We start from the raw sequence: 15,983 nt of genomic DNA on the forward strand, positions 1-15,983 counted from the left end.
CAATGTTTAAAAAATATATAAATATGCACTTTATTGAACAAAACATACATGTATTGTGTAACATGAAGTCCTATGAGTGTCATCTGATGATGATCATCAAAGGTTAGTGATTAATTTTACCCCTATTTGTGCTTTTTGTGACTCCTCTCTTTGGCTGGAAAAATGGCTGAATTTTTCTGTAACTTGGCGGTGACCTAACATAATTGTTTGTGGTGCTTTCGCTGTAAAGCCTATGTAAAATCGGACACATTGGTGAGATTAACAACAAGATTACCTTTAAAATGGTAAAAGATACATGTATGTTTGAGGAATTTTAATTATGAGATTTCTGTTTGAATTTGGCTCTCTTCACTTTCACTGGCTGTTGTCATATCAATCCGATTAACGGGATTGCAGCCCTAAGAGACACTGCCCATACAAACTCTTGAGCCAGGAGTAAAATCGACTCATAAAATTTTCTCAGCTGATAATTACGTCAGTTTGAGTTACCGCAAAGGAAAGATAGTGATGATGATAATTGAAATTGGTTATTCCCCATCCTTTACAACAATCACAATGAGGCATCGCCAACTGTGAACTCTATAGCACGCTTTAGACAACCACGGTGAATGTGACTGTACATCAAATGTTGCCATGGTAAACGTTTGATATCATTTTCACCTGACAAGACCACTTTCTCTTAATTATCGCCTAATATGTTGGCATGCATAACCTTTTAATTTTGTTTTTACAATTACCATTATCAACACTTGTTGCTCCTTTTTAACAATTTTAAATTGCTTTGTCACAGTAGGAATCAAGTCACTTGCTGATAATGTTGTATACAATGTTGCCTAAAACATTTTGAAGGTCTATTATTTTAATGAAACACAACCAAAGTTAACATAAGGCCGAGATGCCTTCAATTGTCCAATTTATGGGCATGCCCAATTTAAGTATATTCTTTTAATGATGTGATATTGCGCTCCAAAAGGATAACTTGAAATAACATAATGTAGGTAATAAAAAAATAATAACACTGCTACATTAATGTGGATGTGTGAGAAAGTTCGAGGCATAAATATCACCCCCCCCCCCTCAATAAAATAAATAACTGCTAACCTCCCCTGTTATTGGTAATGCTAAGAGGTTGCATGTTTTGGGGGTATGATCTTTGTGCCTTTGTAAATTTCTGACTCATCATTCATGATTCATTCAGGACTATCTGTAATCATGGTAGCATCCACATTAATGTAGCAGTGTTCATAAACATATACTATTCTTACTTACAATAAAAGTGACTCCAAAATGACACAATACATGACATACCATTCATTTCTATTGTGCACAACTTAATCTGTGTTGCCTCATATGAAACATTTAATCTCAAATCCAAAATGCTGGAGTAGGCTATAGAGACAAATTAAGTTTTAGCTTCACTGTCCAAATAAATACATAAGGGAGTTTACGTCACCATGTCACTGTGATAAGAGCCAATTTATGCTTGGTCTGAAAATGTGGTCGGAGGTGACGAATGGATGGTGTGGCGCAATTGGGGAGCCTTCAGAGGCATGCAGAAGCCAAATTGGGCTCCTTACCACATCGACGTGGGCCTCTGAAATTGTGTAACAATGTGGAGTGCTCCATATAGCTCTGCATTAACATGATTGGTTGACGGTAGGTGAGGGCGGGAGGTCTAGTATAAACACACACACACTTCCTTGACAACAGCTCTGTGCTGCTTGGCGAAGTGCAAGAAGTATGAATGCCCTGACTTCTGCAGAGGCCATATCACTGTGAATGCTGTGTGGTCAATGCAGATGTTGGTTAGACCATACAGCACCTTTAAGTCTACAGTCCTTGACCTCAAGCTGTTTGTAGTAAATGGCCTATAAGCCATGTGATGACTGAGGTGAAATATTATGAACTAAAGTGCACATGTACTTGTTGTTCCAGACTGACTTGTCTATACAAACTGGGTCAGAGTATACTTCTGTTTAGGAGTGTAATTAACCACATACCTCTCATTAACCCTTTGTTAACTTGTCATTTGAAACAGGCTTGAGTAAATACCTGTTTTTAGAGACAGTAAACCTGGGCAAGAACAAGGGCAGTTTAATATTTACCTTACTGAGGTGATGTAAATGGAATAAACACATTACTTTCTACTCTATTCTTGTTAACACACTTGTCTTTCTAAACAAGTCTGCTCTGCTTTTGAAAGATATTTATCATAAATAGGAGATTTGATATGTAATAAGACAGCGCGCATGTTATAACATTTTCATTTAGCGACACCATATGAGCAATGATGCCAATCAATAACATTGTATAGAGATCCCAATAAATTACTAGAGGGGCTTTGTCATCAACCCTAAGTTCTATAAAGGCGCGATAATGGCAGCCATGTTGGTCAGGGAGAAATCCAAACCAGTCTAATTGGAATGATTGGCAGTAGGGGCATAATCCTGTTTTTACTTAGACAGGTAATTAAAAGTAAGGCATGTGATATCAAAAATTGTATAATAGAATTATAGTCAACCTAAAATATTGTCATAATTATAAGTACAGTTTATATGAGTTTTATGAACATGTTCTGTATAAGTAGCCTCTAAAATATATGTAAACTGACCATAAATGTCTCAAGTTGTCTTTTCTTGGAAAGTGGTGAGTGCTATTATACGATAATATATCAGTACTTATTGCATTTACAACTTGTCTAAGTCCTATCATCAACTGATTTCAGCCAGTGTATGGTATGAATTTTGAAAAATTCATAGAATTATTCCTCTAAAACAGACTGGCTAGTTAGCTAACAAACATTCAGTGCAGATACATTCTTAAAATGTATTATTTGAACAAATATTTTATCACAGCACTGGCAAAGCATGTGTGACTAACTCCCTAACATAAATGACTGACCTTTATCCCATCACAGGCAAAGTCAAAATTGGCTATACTGTAAAAATTCATGAAAACAAAAATTGTGTTTTAATTAAAGGTTAGACATAAGATTAGCAGTGTGGTTAAGTTTAAAATCACATTTTAATAAAAAAACATTGTAGAAATGGGCGGGGCTTATGACTTTGTGGCTGTGGTAACGACCCCATAAGAAGGTTTATGTCCTTTCTAGTACCGGTATTCTAATTCCTAATTCTATGTAACATCCTTTCTCGTCAGTGTAAACGGAAGTGAAGTGAACAGTACCGAAGAACATTTTCCACTTGTTGTTTTTATTGTTGTTATTTAGACGCGTATTTACCGGCACAGCATCACATACGTACCCCCATGCAGTCTTTAATTCGTGTTGGAAACAGGACTTGGTTCATAGATGTTAACTAGGTAACACGAGCGAGCTGCTAACAATGGCTAACTGTATGGTTTTTCACACTCAAATAGCCTCCATCATGGAGGTGCTAGCAAATGCAGCTGTGGCAGACATCTGTAAACTCGTAGACGACGACTATGCAGTGTTTCGTTTGGAAATAACTCAAAGCCAGAAAGAAAACAGGGCATTGCGGAGGAAACTACAGCTACTGGAACTGAAGGTGTCACGGGAGCGCGCAGAGAAGACAATGCGAGAGCGCGTCATCGCCAGTCGTCCCAGTAGTGTCAAGATCCTCGACCGATACAGAGGAATGGCAAGAGGTACGTTTCGCAGAAGGCCGATGCTGCGTGGCCTTAGCCGTTCATATGTACAGTAGCTCCACTGGTGGAAAAAGTACCCAGTTGTCATACTTGAGCAAAAGTAAAGATACCTTATTAGAAAATGACTCAAGTTAAAAGTCAACCAGTAACTTATAAACCCAGGGTCGTCACACTACTCCCTCCTTTCAAAGAGCGCGTCCTCGCGCTAGCTTGCGACTCTACGTCTTACAGGAACGCGCTCACCGGCCAAGCACACGCACTGTCGTGGATGCAAGGTCCGATCCCACTTCTGACACTAATGTAATGAAACAGCAGGGAGCAGGTCTCGACCCCGAGGTCCGGCGCGCTATCGACTGTGCCGCAAAAGCATGCTCGTTCGGCAGAGTCGATTTTCGCGCTTATAAACCCAGGGTCGTTACAATACTACTTGAGTAAAATACTTAGTTACATTTTACATTTTTACATTTAAGTCATTTAGCAGACGCTCTTATCCAGAGCGACTTACAAATTGGTGAATTCACCTTCTGACATCAGTGGAACAGCCACTTTACAATAGTGCATCTAAATCATTTAAGGGGGGGTGGGGGGGTGAGAAGGATTGCTTTATCCTATCCTAGGTATTAGGATAGGATAAAGCTTAGTCTTTGGTTTTAAATATACTTAAGTATCAAAAGTAAATATAATTTCCCAAATATACTAAAGTATAAATAATTTAAAATTCCTTATATTAAGCAAACCAGACTTGTTATTTTAATGTAGAGATAGCCCTGTGGCACACTCCAACACAATTTACAAAAGAAGCATGTGTGTTTAATGAGTCCACCAAATCAGAGGCAGTGAGATGAACAGATAAGTTCTCTTGATAAGTGCTTGAATTGGACCATTTTCCTGTCCTGCTAAGCACTGAAAATGTAAGGAGTACTTTTGGGTGTCAGGGAAAATGTATGGAGTAAAAAGTATATCATCTTCTTTAGGAATGTATTGAAGTAAAAGTACAAGTTGTCAAAAATAAAAATAGTAAAGTAAAGATACTGCTGCAGGTTTCCCTCTGCTCATGTGTTCAGATGTAGATTGTAACACCAGATGTCATTTATTAAGCAACAACAAAAATGATGGTATGCAGGCATTATACTGGGAGTTACATGTTTGCCTATACAAAGCATAGCCAGAGATTTTCCAGCTGACCTGGTATTGGCAATAGTATCTTCATTCTCAACTGGTGGAAACAGGAGTCTCCTAAAATGTTTGTGTCCAGTGGCAGAGGCTCCATTTGAATGTAGAAAATGCTCCATTATTAAAAATAAATTAATGTTTTGCTCCATTTTGTAATCCAACAATGTGTGCGCCACCATTTTTGTCTATTTCAATTCTTCTCTCATTGATGAGACAGGTGTCTGTCATGCAGCACTTTGGGGTGGACCCCCACCTGTCTCGATCAAGGAGAGAAGATTTGAAATACACAAGTTGTTGGAGTACACATTCTTGGATTAGTTCATGGATTCTTTATTTGACACATTTTCTAAATTCAAACGGACCCCCTGCCACTGGACACTGACATTTTATGACACTATTTCCACAAATCGAGAATGAAGATGGTATTGCCAATAAAATCAATACACAATATTTAGACTTAGGGTTGCCACCTATATATATATCTCTATCCATCTATCTATCTATCTATCTATCTATCTGCCGATTAATCTGTAATTGCATTTTTGGTCCTCCAATAATCGGTATCGCCTTTGAAAAATCATAAATCGGTCGATCTCTACAATCAATAAATAGTATATCAATAAGTTATGAGAAGTGTTACCTTACATCCTTACCAATTCTAGACAGTGTCAAAACAGCCAATAGTGTACAATAGTGTTGAGCATTAACGGTACCTAACCATCTATTTTCCCCCAATCACCCTCTCAGGTGAAGGACATCTCACTGGAGGCCACAGGAGCTTTGTGAAGCCAGCGGGACACAATACATGGAAAGATGACCAACCAATCACTGTTGATGAGGGCAATGGAACCTCAACCCAGCACATTATCGTGATGGAGGTTTGTGTAATAGTGTTGCATAAAATATGAGTTACTTTGTAACAGTTTGTGGGCAGTTTATTTCAGAATGGCTCCCCTCAGCTATTCAGTTGCTTACATTTGCTTGTAAGACTTCCATATGATATTGTTATTAAATTCTAATCATGTACTGGTAATAACATCCTATCTTATTGTGTCAGTCTGCAGATACAGAGGCTGCAGGTCTTGGGGTGAAGCAGGAGAGGTCTGAAAGAAAGGAGGACTTACAGCATAGCATAAACATCCAGACTGGAACGGCTGGAGCGCCCCCTATAGCAACGGAGGACTCCACCACCGCCCCAGCGCAGCCCAGAGCCGGCTCAGAGTATTTACCGGTATTTCACCAGATCCAGAGGACGGTTAATTCCCGTGGAGATGGTGACGCACTAGTCACTGGCGTTGATGATCCATCATGTTCTTACAGTACAGAGATGGACCCTGGGAAAATGCCCTTGGCTTTAGAGACACAGACTGATCTGTCTAAAGGGGAATGGAACCGGTACAGCAGTAGTATATACTCTGAAGGGTGCCTAGATAAGAAAGGGGAATGTCTGGTTGTAGATGAGGTAATTGTGAAAGTGGAGGGCGACGCTTCTCTCACATGGAATCCAGATCGTCACCTAGGTGACGGACACTCACAGGGCAGAGATTTCTTAGATTACAGGGAAAGCTTAGAGACAAATCCAAATGTTGCGACCCACTCCCCTGTACACATTCTCAGGGATTGCGACCCAGTGTCCACGTCGATGGGGCCTTCTGATTCACACACCCACGTCCTTTTCAATCAGGTATTGAACGCAAACGACTTGGCTAGAGCCCAGGCTCAGGGAGGCGGAGCCACATCAGGCAATAGTAAAGAGAAACGGTTTCTCTGCATGTTCTGCAACAAAGGCTTCAGCTGCCCCCAGAAGGTGGAGATACACCAGAGGGTCCACACAGGGGAGAAACCTTTCAGCTGTACCCAATGTCACATGCGCTTCGCTGAGGCTGGCAGCCTGAAGAGGCACCAGAGGGTCCACACAGGGGAGAAACCCTACAGCTGCCCCCAGTGTGAGAAGAGGTTCTCCCACCAGCACCATCTGAAGAGGCACTTGAAGGTCCACACGGAATAGAGGCTGTTCGCCTGTAAGCACTGTCGGAAGAGGTTCTCAGAGGAGCTTCCTCAGGATTTCACTCTATAACATAGAACGTAACCATTCCATTCAATGGCTTCTGAAGTTTAGATCAAACCCTGCCCTAAAGATGGACTCAGCAAGATGACGTAGATCAATTTCCACAACATCAAAGAGCATTTTGGGATAAATGCGCCTAAAAAGTCTTAACATAATTTAGCCTACACTAAAGACATTCTTGTTCACATATTTCTTGTTCACATATTTCATTACTTCAACAACTTTTTCAATAATCACTTTTATTATTTATTTTCTGACCACTTTTTCTCCCCAATTTCCTGGTCCTTGCTGCGGACAAGGTCGAGTCACGTGCGTTCTCCGAAACACAACCCAGCCGAGCCGCTTCTTGACACAATGCCGCTTAACCCAGAAGCCAGCCACACCAATGTGTCGGAGAAAACACCGTAACTGGCGACCATGTCAGCGTGCATTGGGCCCGGCCCGCCACAGGAGTTGCTAGAGCGTGATGGGTCAAGAAAATCCCTGCCGGCCAAACCCTCCCCTAAAATAGGACCCGGGTGATGCTGAGCCAATTGTGTGCCACCCCATGGATCTCCCGGTTGTGGCATGCTGCGACAAAGCCTGGACTCGAACCAGGATCTCTTGTGGCACAGCTAGCACTGTGATGCAGTGCCTTGGACCACTGAGCCACTCGGGAGGCCATCAATAAACACTTTTAATGAGAACATTTATGCAGTACATTAAGTTACTGCAGATTTGTAGTTGAGATGTGTATGTGTGGTTTTCATATGGTGTATTTAAAATGTGTTTTGTTTAATAAACAGAAAATAGGACTTTCATTCTAAGACTTTCCCTGTTGGCCATGTTGACTCCAATGCTTCCCACAGTTATGTCAAGTTGGCTGGATGGCCTTTGGGTGGTGGACCATTCTTGATACACACGGGAAACTGTTAAACCCAGTAGTGTTGCAGTTCTTGACACAAACCGGTGCGTCTGGCACCTTGCTGATATCCAGTCTTGTTGGCGGGAGAGAGTGGACCTCTGAGGTGGCTGGTCATAAGCCATGGCCCCGGATCAGAACCCTGAATCAGGAGCCGTCGCTCTTCCTTCCAGAGTCGGAACCAGGACCGAACCACAAGGGACAGAGACTCCACCACCACACAGCACATAATCCCACCAACACCCAAACAATGGGTTGGATGCGCGCTGTGTTAAGAAGCAGTGCGGCTTGGTTGGGTTGTGTATCGGAGGACTCGTGACTTTCAACCTTCGTCTCTCCCGAGCCGTACGGGAGTTGTAGCGATGAGGCAAGATAGTAGCTACTAACAATTGGATACCATGAAATTGGGGTATCCAATTAAAATTTAAAAAAAATATATTTAAAAAAATAAGAATTTGTTCTTAACTGACTTGCCTAGTTAAATAAAGGTAAAAAATTAAAATAGGTTAATCTGCCTCACCCATTGTGGAAAGCTAACAGTCAATGTGTGTGAAATGCTTTATAATGTATGTGATATCAACAGGGAGGTATATTTTCTGGTCATTTCTATATTGACTAGCTTTCATCAAGCTGCCCACTCAAGACAAAGCTTCAAACTGTAAATCATCAGCATGTATTGATCACATCTTCACTAATGCTGCTGAAATGTGCTTTATCCAAATTCATCGTATGTAGCGATCACAATATAGTAGCTTTGGATAAGTTCCAAAGGTTGGGCCTGTTATATGAGGTCATACAATACGTTTTGTAATGATTTTAAAAACGGTTAAATTCCCTTGGATTGATGAGGAATTAAGCGAAAGGAATGGCAAATAAGTTTGCCAATCGGTTGTGCAGCTAAACGTACTGCAAATATGACTAAACCGCAGAAGTGGGACCAAGTCATTCTTGTACAAGTCACAAGTAAGTCAAGTCAAATCCCAAGTCAAGACAGGCAAGTCCGAGTCAAGTCTCAAGTCTTTAACTTTGAGTTTCGAGTCCTAAACAAGTCATCATGTGCTCTTTTTTTCACCTTTATTTAACCAGGTAGGCTAATTGAGAACAAGTTCTCATTTACAACTGCGACCTGGCCAAGATAAAGCAAAGCAGTTCAACACGTACAATAACACAGTTACACATTAAATAAACAAACATACAGTCAATAATACTGTAGAAAAAGACTATATACCGTGTGTGCAAATGAGGTAAGATAAGGGAAGTAAGGCAATAAATAGGCCATGGTGGCGAAGTAATTACAATATACCAATAAAACACTGGAGTGATGAATGTGCTACGTGTGCTCTTCACTAAATGTAATACCATTTCAGATTTAACTGTATTAGAGTATTAGTTAGTATATTACATTTACGCAAATCATGAATGCTTTTAAAAATATCTATATTTATTTATTTCCATTTTTTTTTTTTTTTACATTTCCATGGAAATACATGAATAGCCATAAGACCCCCCCACCCCCCAATAGTGATCGACTATCGAGGGGCGCAATCGGGCGATGTTGGATTGTACACAATCGCCCGACCTTGTTTTGGGAACGTCAGGCAGGATTTAGGCTTCAAACTGCCTAGCCAGTTGTAGCTCAATCTTGAGTGCAATGATCACGTTCCTGCACTGACTGTGTGGAGGCTCATTGATTTAACTTTACACTAGCCTACATGATACACTAGTAAAGTAATAAAATATATAGCCGACAGCAATATTATCCACGACTTACCGTTCTTTGTGCAGCTTCAAATGTCGAACAAAGTTGGAAATTGTTGTGCCACCCATCTATAATTTTCTTCCCTTATGTTTTGCAAGTTGCAATCCGTTTTTGTTGATACAGTGTTGTCTTTATATCTGAAATAATAATTTGAGGTATCATCTTTCCAAGGGCTCCATCTGAATTCACCCGCCCTCTGCACTGTCACTCATAATTTGATTGGCTACTGTCCATTTTCAACTGTAATCCGTTAAATGAAGAGTTGATGCGCTGCACACTTTTTAATTGCATCGTTTTTTAATATTTGGGCTTGGGGAGGGTATCAAGTGAGGTCAAGTCACGTCATTGGTGTTAAAGTCAGGGTCGAGTCCAAGTCATCATATTTGTGACTCGAGTCAACACCTCTGCTAAACTGAATAAAAATAAGAAACTATACTATGAAACAAAGATGAATGATAGTAAAAAGCTTTGGACCACCACCTTAAATAAGATGTTGGGGAAAAGGGGGTAACTCAGGTCCATCATTCATTGAATCAGATGGCAATATCAGTGGGTTTTGTAATGAATGTGCCAACTACTTTAATGATTTTTTTTATTGGCAAGATTAGCCAATTTAGGCATGACATGCCAGCAACAAACGCTGACACTACACATCCAAGTATAACTGACCAAATTATGAAAGAAATACATTGTAATTTTGAATTCCCTAAAGGGAGTGTGGAAGAGGTGAAAAAAATTGTTGTTTATCAACAATGACAAGCCATTGGGGTCTGACAACTTGGATGGAAAATTACTGAGGATAATAACGGACGATATTGCCTCTCCTATTTTCCATATCTTCAATCTAAGCCTTCTAGAATGTGTTTGCCCTCAGGCCTGGAGGGAAGCTAAAGTCCTTCCAATACCGAAGAATAATAAAGCCCCCTTTACTGGCTCAAATAGCCGACCAATCAGTCTGTTACCAACCCTTAGTAAACTTTTGGAAAAACATTTTACAGTAAACAAATTGACAACAGACTTTCAGAACACTTATAGGGAAGGATATTCAACAAGCACAGCATTTACACAAACTCTAAACACACATACATTGTAATATTGTTGTATGGTGGTATTATACATTTTGCATTATAGGTACAGTGGGGCAAAAAAGTATTTAGTCAGCCACCAATTGTGCAAGTTCTCCCACTTAAAAAAGGAGAGAGACCTGTAATTTTCACCATAGGTACACTTCAACTATGAAAGACAAAATGAGAAAAAAAATCCAGAAAATCACATTGTAGGATTTTTAATTAATTTATTTGCAAACTATGGTGGAAAATAAGTATTTGGTCAATAACAAAACTTTATCAATACTTTGTTATATACCCTTTGTTGGCAATGACAGAGGTCAAACATTTTCTGCAAGTCTTCACAAGGTTTTCACACACTGTTGCTGGTATTTTGGCCCATTCCTCCATGCAGATCTCCTCAAGCGCAGTGATGTTTTGGGGCTGTTGCTGGGAAACACGGACTTTCAACTACCTCCAAAGATTTTCTATGTGGTTGAGATCTGGAGACTGGCTAGGCCACTCCAGGACCTTGAAATGCTTCTTACGAAGCCACTCCTTCGTTGCCCGAGCGGTGTGTTTGGGATCATTGTCATGCTGAAAGACCCAGCCACGTTTCATCTTCAATGCCCTTGCTGATGGAAGGAGGTTTTCACTCAAAATCTCATGACACATGGCCCCATTCATTCTTTCCTTTACATGGATCAGTTGTCCTGGTCCCTTTGCAGAAAAACAGCCCCAAAGCATGATGTTTCCACCACCATGCTTCACAGTAGGTATGGTGTTCTTTGGGTGCAACTCTGCATTCTTTGTCCTCCAAACATGACGAGTTGAGTATTTACCAAAAAGTTCTATTTTGGTTTCATCTGACCATATGACATTCTCTCAATCTTCTTCTGGATCATCCAAATGCTCTCTAGCAAACTTCAGACGGGCCTGGACATGTACTGGCTTAAGCAGGGGGACACGTCTGGCACTGCAGGATTTGAGTCCCTGGCGGCGTAGTGTGTTACTGATGGTAGGCTTTTTTTACTTTGGTCCCAGCTCTCTGCAGGTCATTCACTAGGCCCCCCCGTGTGGTTTTGGGATTTTTGCTCACCGTTCTTGTGATCATTTTGACCCCACGGGGTGAGATCTTGCGTGGAGCCCAGTTCGAGGGAGATTGTCAGTGGTCTTGTATGTCTTCCATTTCCTAATAATTGCTCCCACAGTGGATTTCTTCAAACTAAGCTGCTTACCTATTGCAGATTCAGTCTTCCCAGCCTGGTGCAGGTCTACAATTTTGTTTCTGGTGTCCTTTGACAGCTCTTTGGTCTTGGCCATAGTGGAGTTTGGAGTGTGACTGTTTGAGGTTGTGGACAGGTGTCTTTTACACTGATAACAAGTTCAAACAGGTGCCATTAATACAGGTAACAAGTGGAAGACAGAGGAGCCTCTTAAAGAAGAAGTTACAGGTCTGTGTTTGTAGGTGACCAAATACTTATTTTTCGACAATAATCTGCAAATAAATTCATTAAAAATCCTACAATGTGATTTTTCTGGATTTTATTTTTCTCATTTTGTCTGTCATAGTTGAATTGTACCTATGATGAAAATTACAGGCCTCTTATATTTTTAAGTGGGAGAACTTGCACAATTGGTGGCTGACTAAATACTTTTTTGCCCCACTGTATGTAGCGGTGTAATAATGTTATATGATGTACTGTTTAAGCTTTTGTTTTATGTGTGATGTAAGTGCCTTAATGTGTTTGAACCCCAGGAAGAGCAGCAGCTAATGGGCATCCCTAATAAATACATATGTATAGTTCTCTACCATGTTCGTGAAGTCTACTTTGTAACTGCAGGTGGATGGCTGGAGGCTAACAGAGGAGACTGGGCAGCCATCTTGGATTTTCAGACGTGCAGTCAAGGGCCCAGGGGAAATGTCACTGAGCAGGTCAGGAACAGAGACTACATAGTGGAGGTCAGTGGATGGGACAGCATCCTCAACTTTGGGCTGGGGAACAACACTTAACCACAACCAGAAACAGACAGTGGAACACAAAACAACAACCAAGCTTAATCTCCATGACAACCGACTGGCTGAGACCAGGGTGAGGCTTAGATTTGGTCTGTGGGGACGGGGAGTTGTCCGTATGACAACAGACATAGACTCGGCTAGCGATGCTCCGTCCTGCTCCTATAGTTGTGATTCAGAGAGACTGATGATGCCTCAGGTTAATCCCCTAACAGGTGCTGCCTTCAGCCTGCCTTCTATAGGATCTATCAACTGGAACATGGTGTTAAGGGATTTTTTATCAATAATGACTAAATTATGTATACATTTCAATCAGAACTATGACTAAACAGAATACTATTATGTTACTGTATGGATGTATGAATCTTATTATAATCATAATACTGAATATAATGTTTGTAATTATAATCAAGAATTAGAACAAATACTGTCCTTTCCTTGGTAGAAACAAATGAAGCTATCGTCAGACTGGCTAGAATGCTGTGTTCCTTACGGGACATCTTATCTACACAGGGAGAGGAGAGACCTTGGGCTGGTAGTAAATTATCAAACAGGTGGTGAACGATGTGGGAAGGCTTGTGAACTATACTGTCATTGTATCGGAGTGGAGGAGGGACCGTTTAAAACATATGACGTCATTTTTAGGTTATAACCTGTTGTAAATTGTACCATGATCAGTACTCTCGAGAATAACGCTATTGATTGATTTTGAGACTGGTCTCTGTCCATTTTATGCAAATAAGTATCTTACAAATTCTTAGAAATGGCCTGAGTGTATTAATTGAATTGGTTAATAAACATATAGGAATCAAATTCCTTTAACACATGGACCCTGCGACAACACAGACACTCCCTGGCCTTCATCCTCCTCACACTCTCCTGTTAAACCAGACCTCAGACAATGCCAATACCTCCACACTAAATGGCAGCACCAGCCCATTGACAAATGACAGTAGTAGTAACGCTATTAGTAGATCCGGTGGCAAAGAGAAGTGCTTCCCGTGTTCATTCTGTTGGAAAGCTTTCAGTTTCCCCAAACAGGTGGAGATCCACCAGAGGATGCACACAGGGGAGACATCGTTCAGCTGCCACCTGTGCCGGGCCTGTTTTTCACACTTGTCCATTCTGAAGAGGCACCAGAGAGTCCACACAAGGGATAAATCCTAGAGCTCCCCCAGTGTGAGAAGAGGTTCTCGCACTAGCTGAAGATGCACCTGAAGATCCACACGAAAGAGCCGCCCGTACTCACTGCGAGAAGGTTTTCAGAGAGGAGCTACCTCAGGATACACCATCAGAAAATGCACACGGCCCATGTGTAGTGTCATGTAATGTAGTATTAGTTATTTTGATGTTAATTCTGTTCGTTTTGGATGTAGTGGGAAACTGGATGCGGTGAACTGAGGAAAGAATGAGTATGATGAGGCAGAGTAGATGATATGGTGTCTGTAAAAATGCTTCACTGATGAAGTGACAACCTTGTCCAGTTGTTTGATGCTGGTTATTTATATTGAGGAAATGAGTGCCTTAATTTGTTTACTTGACATGTAGTATTGAAGCAGTGTAATGCAATGCTGAACCTTTTCCAAAGTATTTAAAATGTATTTTGTCAAAGCGAGAGTACCAGATTTTCAGAAAAGGTAAAAGGTAAAAGTTATTCTACTTGTCACATGTTGTTTGTACAATTAAAGTTCTGTACTTCACTATGTGACTGTATGACCATTTTGTTGAAATTAAATACAACATTGACTGTTCTGACTGACTTTGTTATTTTTGTATCGTTGCAGGGACTGCATTGTCCTTATCTCAGTGAAACCAAAACATTATACTTCATTTTTGAATCAACACATGTACATTTTTTATAATAAACTCCAATGCCTCCATATTGTACGGTACTTGAATCACAGTGTTAGAGGCTTGACTGGTTAACATTTTATAGTGTCACGTTTGTGTGTGTACAGCAAAGAGTTTCTTATATAAAACGTTAAGCTTTTCTGTTAAATTTGTGTCTGCAGTCCATGAGGACCTGCTGATATCCGGTGTTGCTGGTGGGAGAGACTGGACCTCTGAAGCGGCTGGTCACAAACCCTGGCCCCCGATCAGGAGCCATCACTCTTCCTTCGCGAGTTGGAACCAGGACCCAACCGCGAAGGACAGAGACTCCACCACCACACAGAACACAACCAGTGGACAGGTGGACTGAACAACCTCAGTCCTGGTGGTCATCAGAGAGACAGAGGCTCCAGTCAGGAATCCAGTCTGCAGCCCAGACCCTTCTCTTCACAGTCTCATTGCAGGGATGAAGCAGGACCTGGGGCTGATAGAGATAGACCCTCCTGTTCCTATGATACAAACACCACAGTATCCATGATGAACAGAGCAGGTCACCCTGGGCTTAGGAGTGACATAGGAGTGTCCACAACAGGGCAAAATAGGGCAACATAGGAGCCGTGTGGCTTGAGATGTGCACAGGGCCTATCTGGGAACCATTCTGAAGCTGACATATTTAATCCAATAAAATCATTTTCTCAGTTTAATTTCTCCAGGTGTCCTTTTCAGGTTCTCTCAATCACTTTTTTAAATAGAAAAACAACATTTGATAAGCCCACCGGAGGTTTGGGAAAAATATTAGATATTTAAATTTTGGGGGTGGAGTTACCCTTTTAATGCAAGTGTGCACCAGCAAGAGACTATCTTTTGGTTGTGATGTTTCTGTAGTGCTCATGCGATTGCAGAGTTTTCTAAACAAATGGCCATTGGATTGATGCAAATAATCAAGCCAGGTTGGTATAGGCTACATTGTAGTTAACATTTAAATTAGAAGGTTTTTGGTTAAGGCTTTCCATCTCTATTAGAAGGTTATCATTAGCATCATTGCTAACGGCTACACAAAGTGTATACCTAGGCACACACACGGGCATTCCTGTTTCAGGAAGTTGCAGGAAAATACAAATCACTGATGCCTTTTTTCATGTCTTATGATTAATATGATACATTTTTATTTTCTATATTGGTGAATTACGTTTGAAAGTCTGGAATCTGTGACTACGTCCGTTTTTATAGGGCTCTACACATCATGTATAGTGTCTTGGTCAGATACCCTTCATAAACCATTTAACCTTTCATTTGAAAAAGGCTTGTCTGAATACCTGTTTTTAGAGCCCGTAAACCTAGGCTAGAACAAGGACAGTGTCATATTTACCTTACGGAGGATGGAAAAAAGTAATTGTTCTATTCTTGCTAAATTAGTCTGAGCTTGGAAGATAGTGATCATGAATAGGAGAGTTTATGTATAATGTTATAAGCAGTACCGTAATTAAACGAACAGCGCGAATTCCTATTCCTTTTCCATTTAACCTCAGCACTTTAGCTATGACGCCAACCAATAAAATGCC

The 15,983-nt window shown here is 40.8% G+C and overlaps 1 protein-coding gene across 2 annotated transcripts; it reads left to right on the forward strand.

Annotated features, from left to right (window-relative positions):
* Positions 1 to 3,153: 3,153 nt before the first annotated feature.
* Positions 3,154 to 13,906, forward strand: LOC135506957 (zinc finger protein 69 homolog). 2 transcript variants are annotated; one of them, XM_064926395.1, is made up of 4 exons: positions 3,154 to 3,627; positions 5,548 to 5,678; positions 5,858 to 6,821; positions 12,419 to 13,906. In XM_064926395.1, exons 1-3 carry the CDS (start codon positions 3,345 to 3,347, stop codon positions 6,806 to 6,808), a joined length of 1,365 nt encoding a protein of 454 aa, XP_064782467.1. In that variant the 5' UTR covers positions 3,154 to 3,344; the 3' UTR covers positions 6,809 to 6,821; positions 12,419 to 13,906. The 2 variants fall into 2 exon arrangements, with proteins under 2 accessions (XP_064782467.1, XP_064782466.1); XM_064926394.1 differs by lacking the exon at positions 12,419 to 13,906 and having other exon boundaries at positions 5,858 to 11,089.
* Positions 13,907 to 15,983: the final 2,077 nt, after the last annotated feature.

Source organism: Oncorhynchus masou, chromosome 20 (genome assembly GCF_036934945.1).
Source record: "Oncorhynchus masou masou isolate Uvic2021 chromosome 20, UVic_Omas_1.1, whole genome shotgun sequence".
Taxonomy (NCBI): domain Eukaryota; kingdom Metazoa; phylum Chordata; class Actinopteri; order Salmoniformes; family Salmonidae; genus Oncorhynchus; species Oncorhynchus masou.

Coding starts and splice junctions, on each gene's coding strand:
- LOC135506957 (XM_064926395.1), top strand. CDS start 3,345: ATGGCTAACTGTATGGTTTTTCACACTCAAATAGCCTCCATCATGGAG. Junction 3,628..5,547: donor ATACAGAGGAATGGCAAGAG/GTACGTTTCGCA, acceptor TCACCCTCTCAG/GTGAAGGACATCTCACTGGA. Junction 5,679..5,857: donor AGCACATTATCGTGATGGAG/GTTTGTGTAATA, acceptor TTATTGTGTCAG/TCTGCAGATACAGAGGCTGC.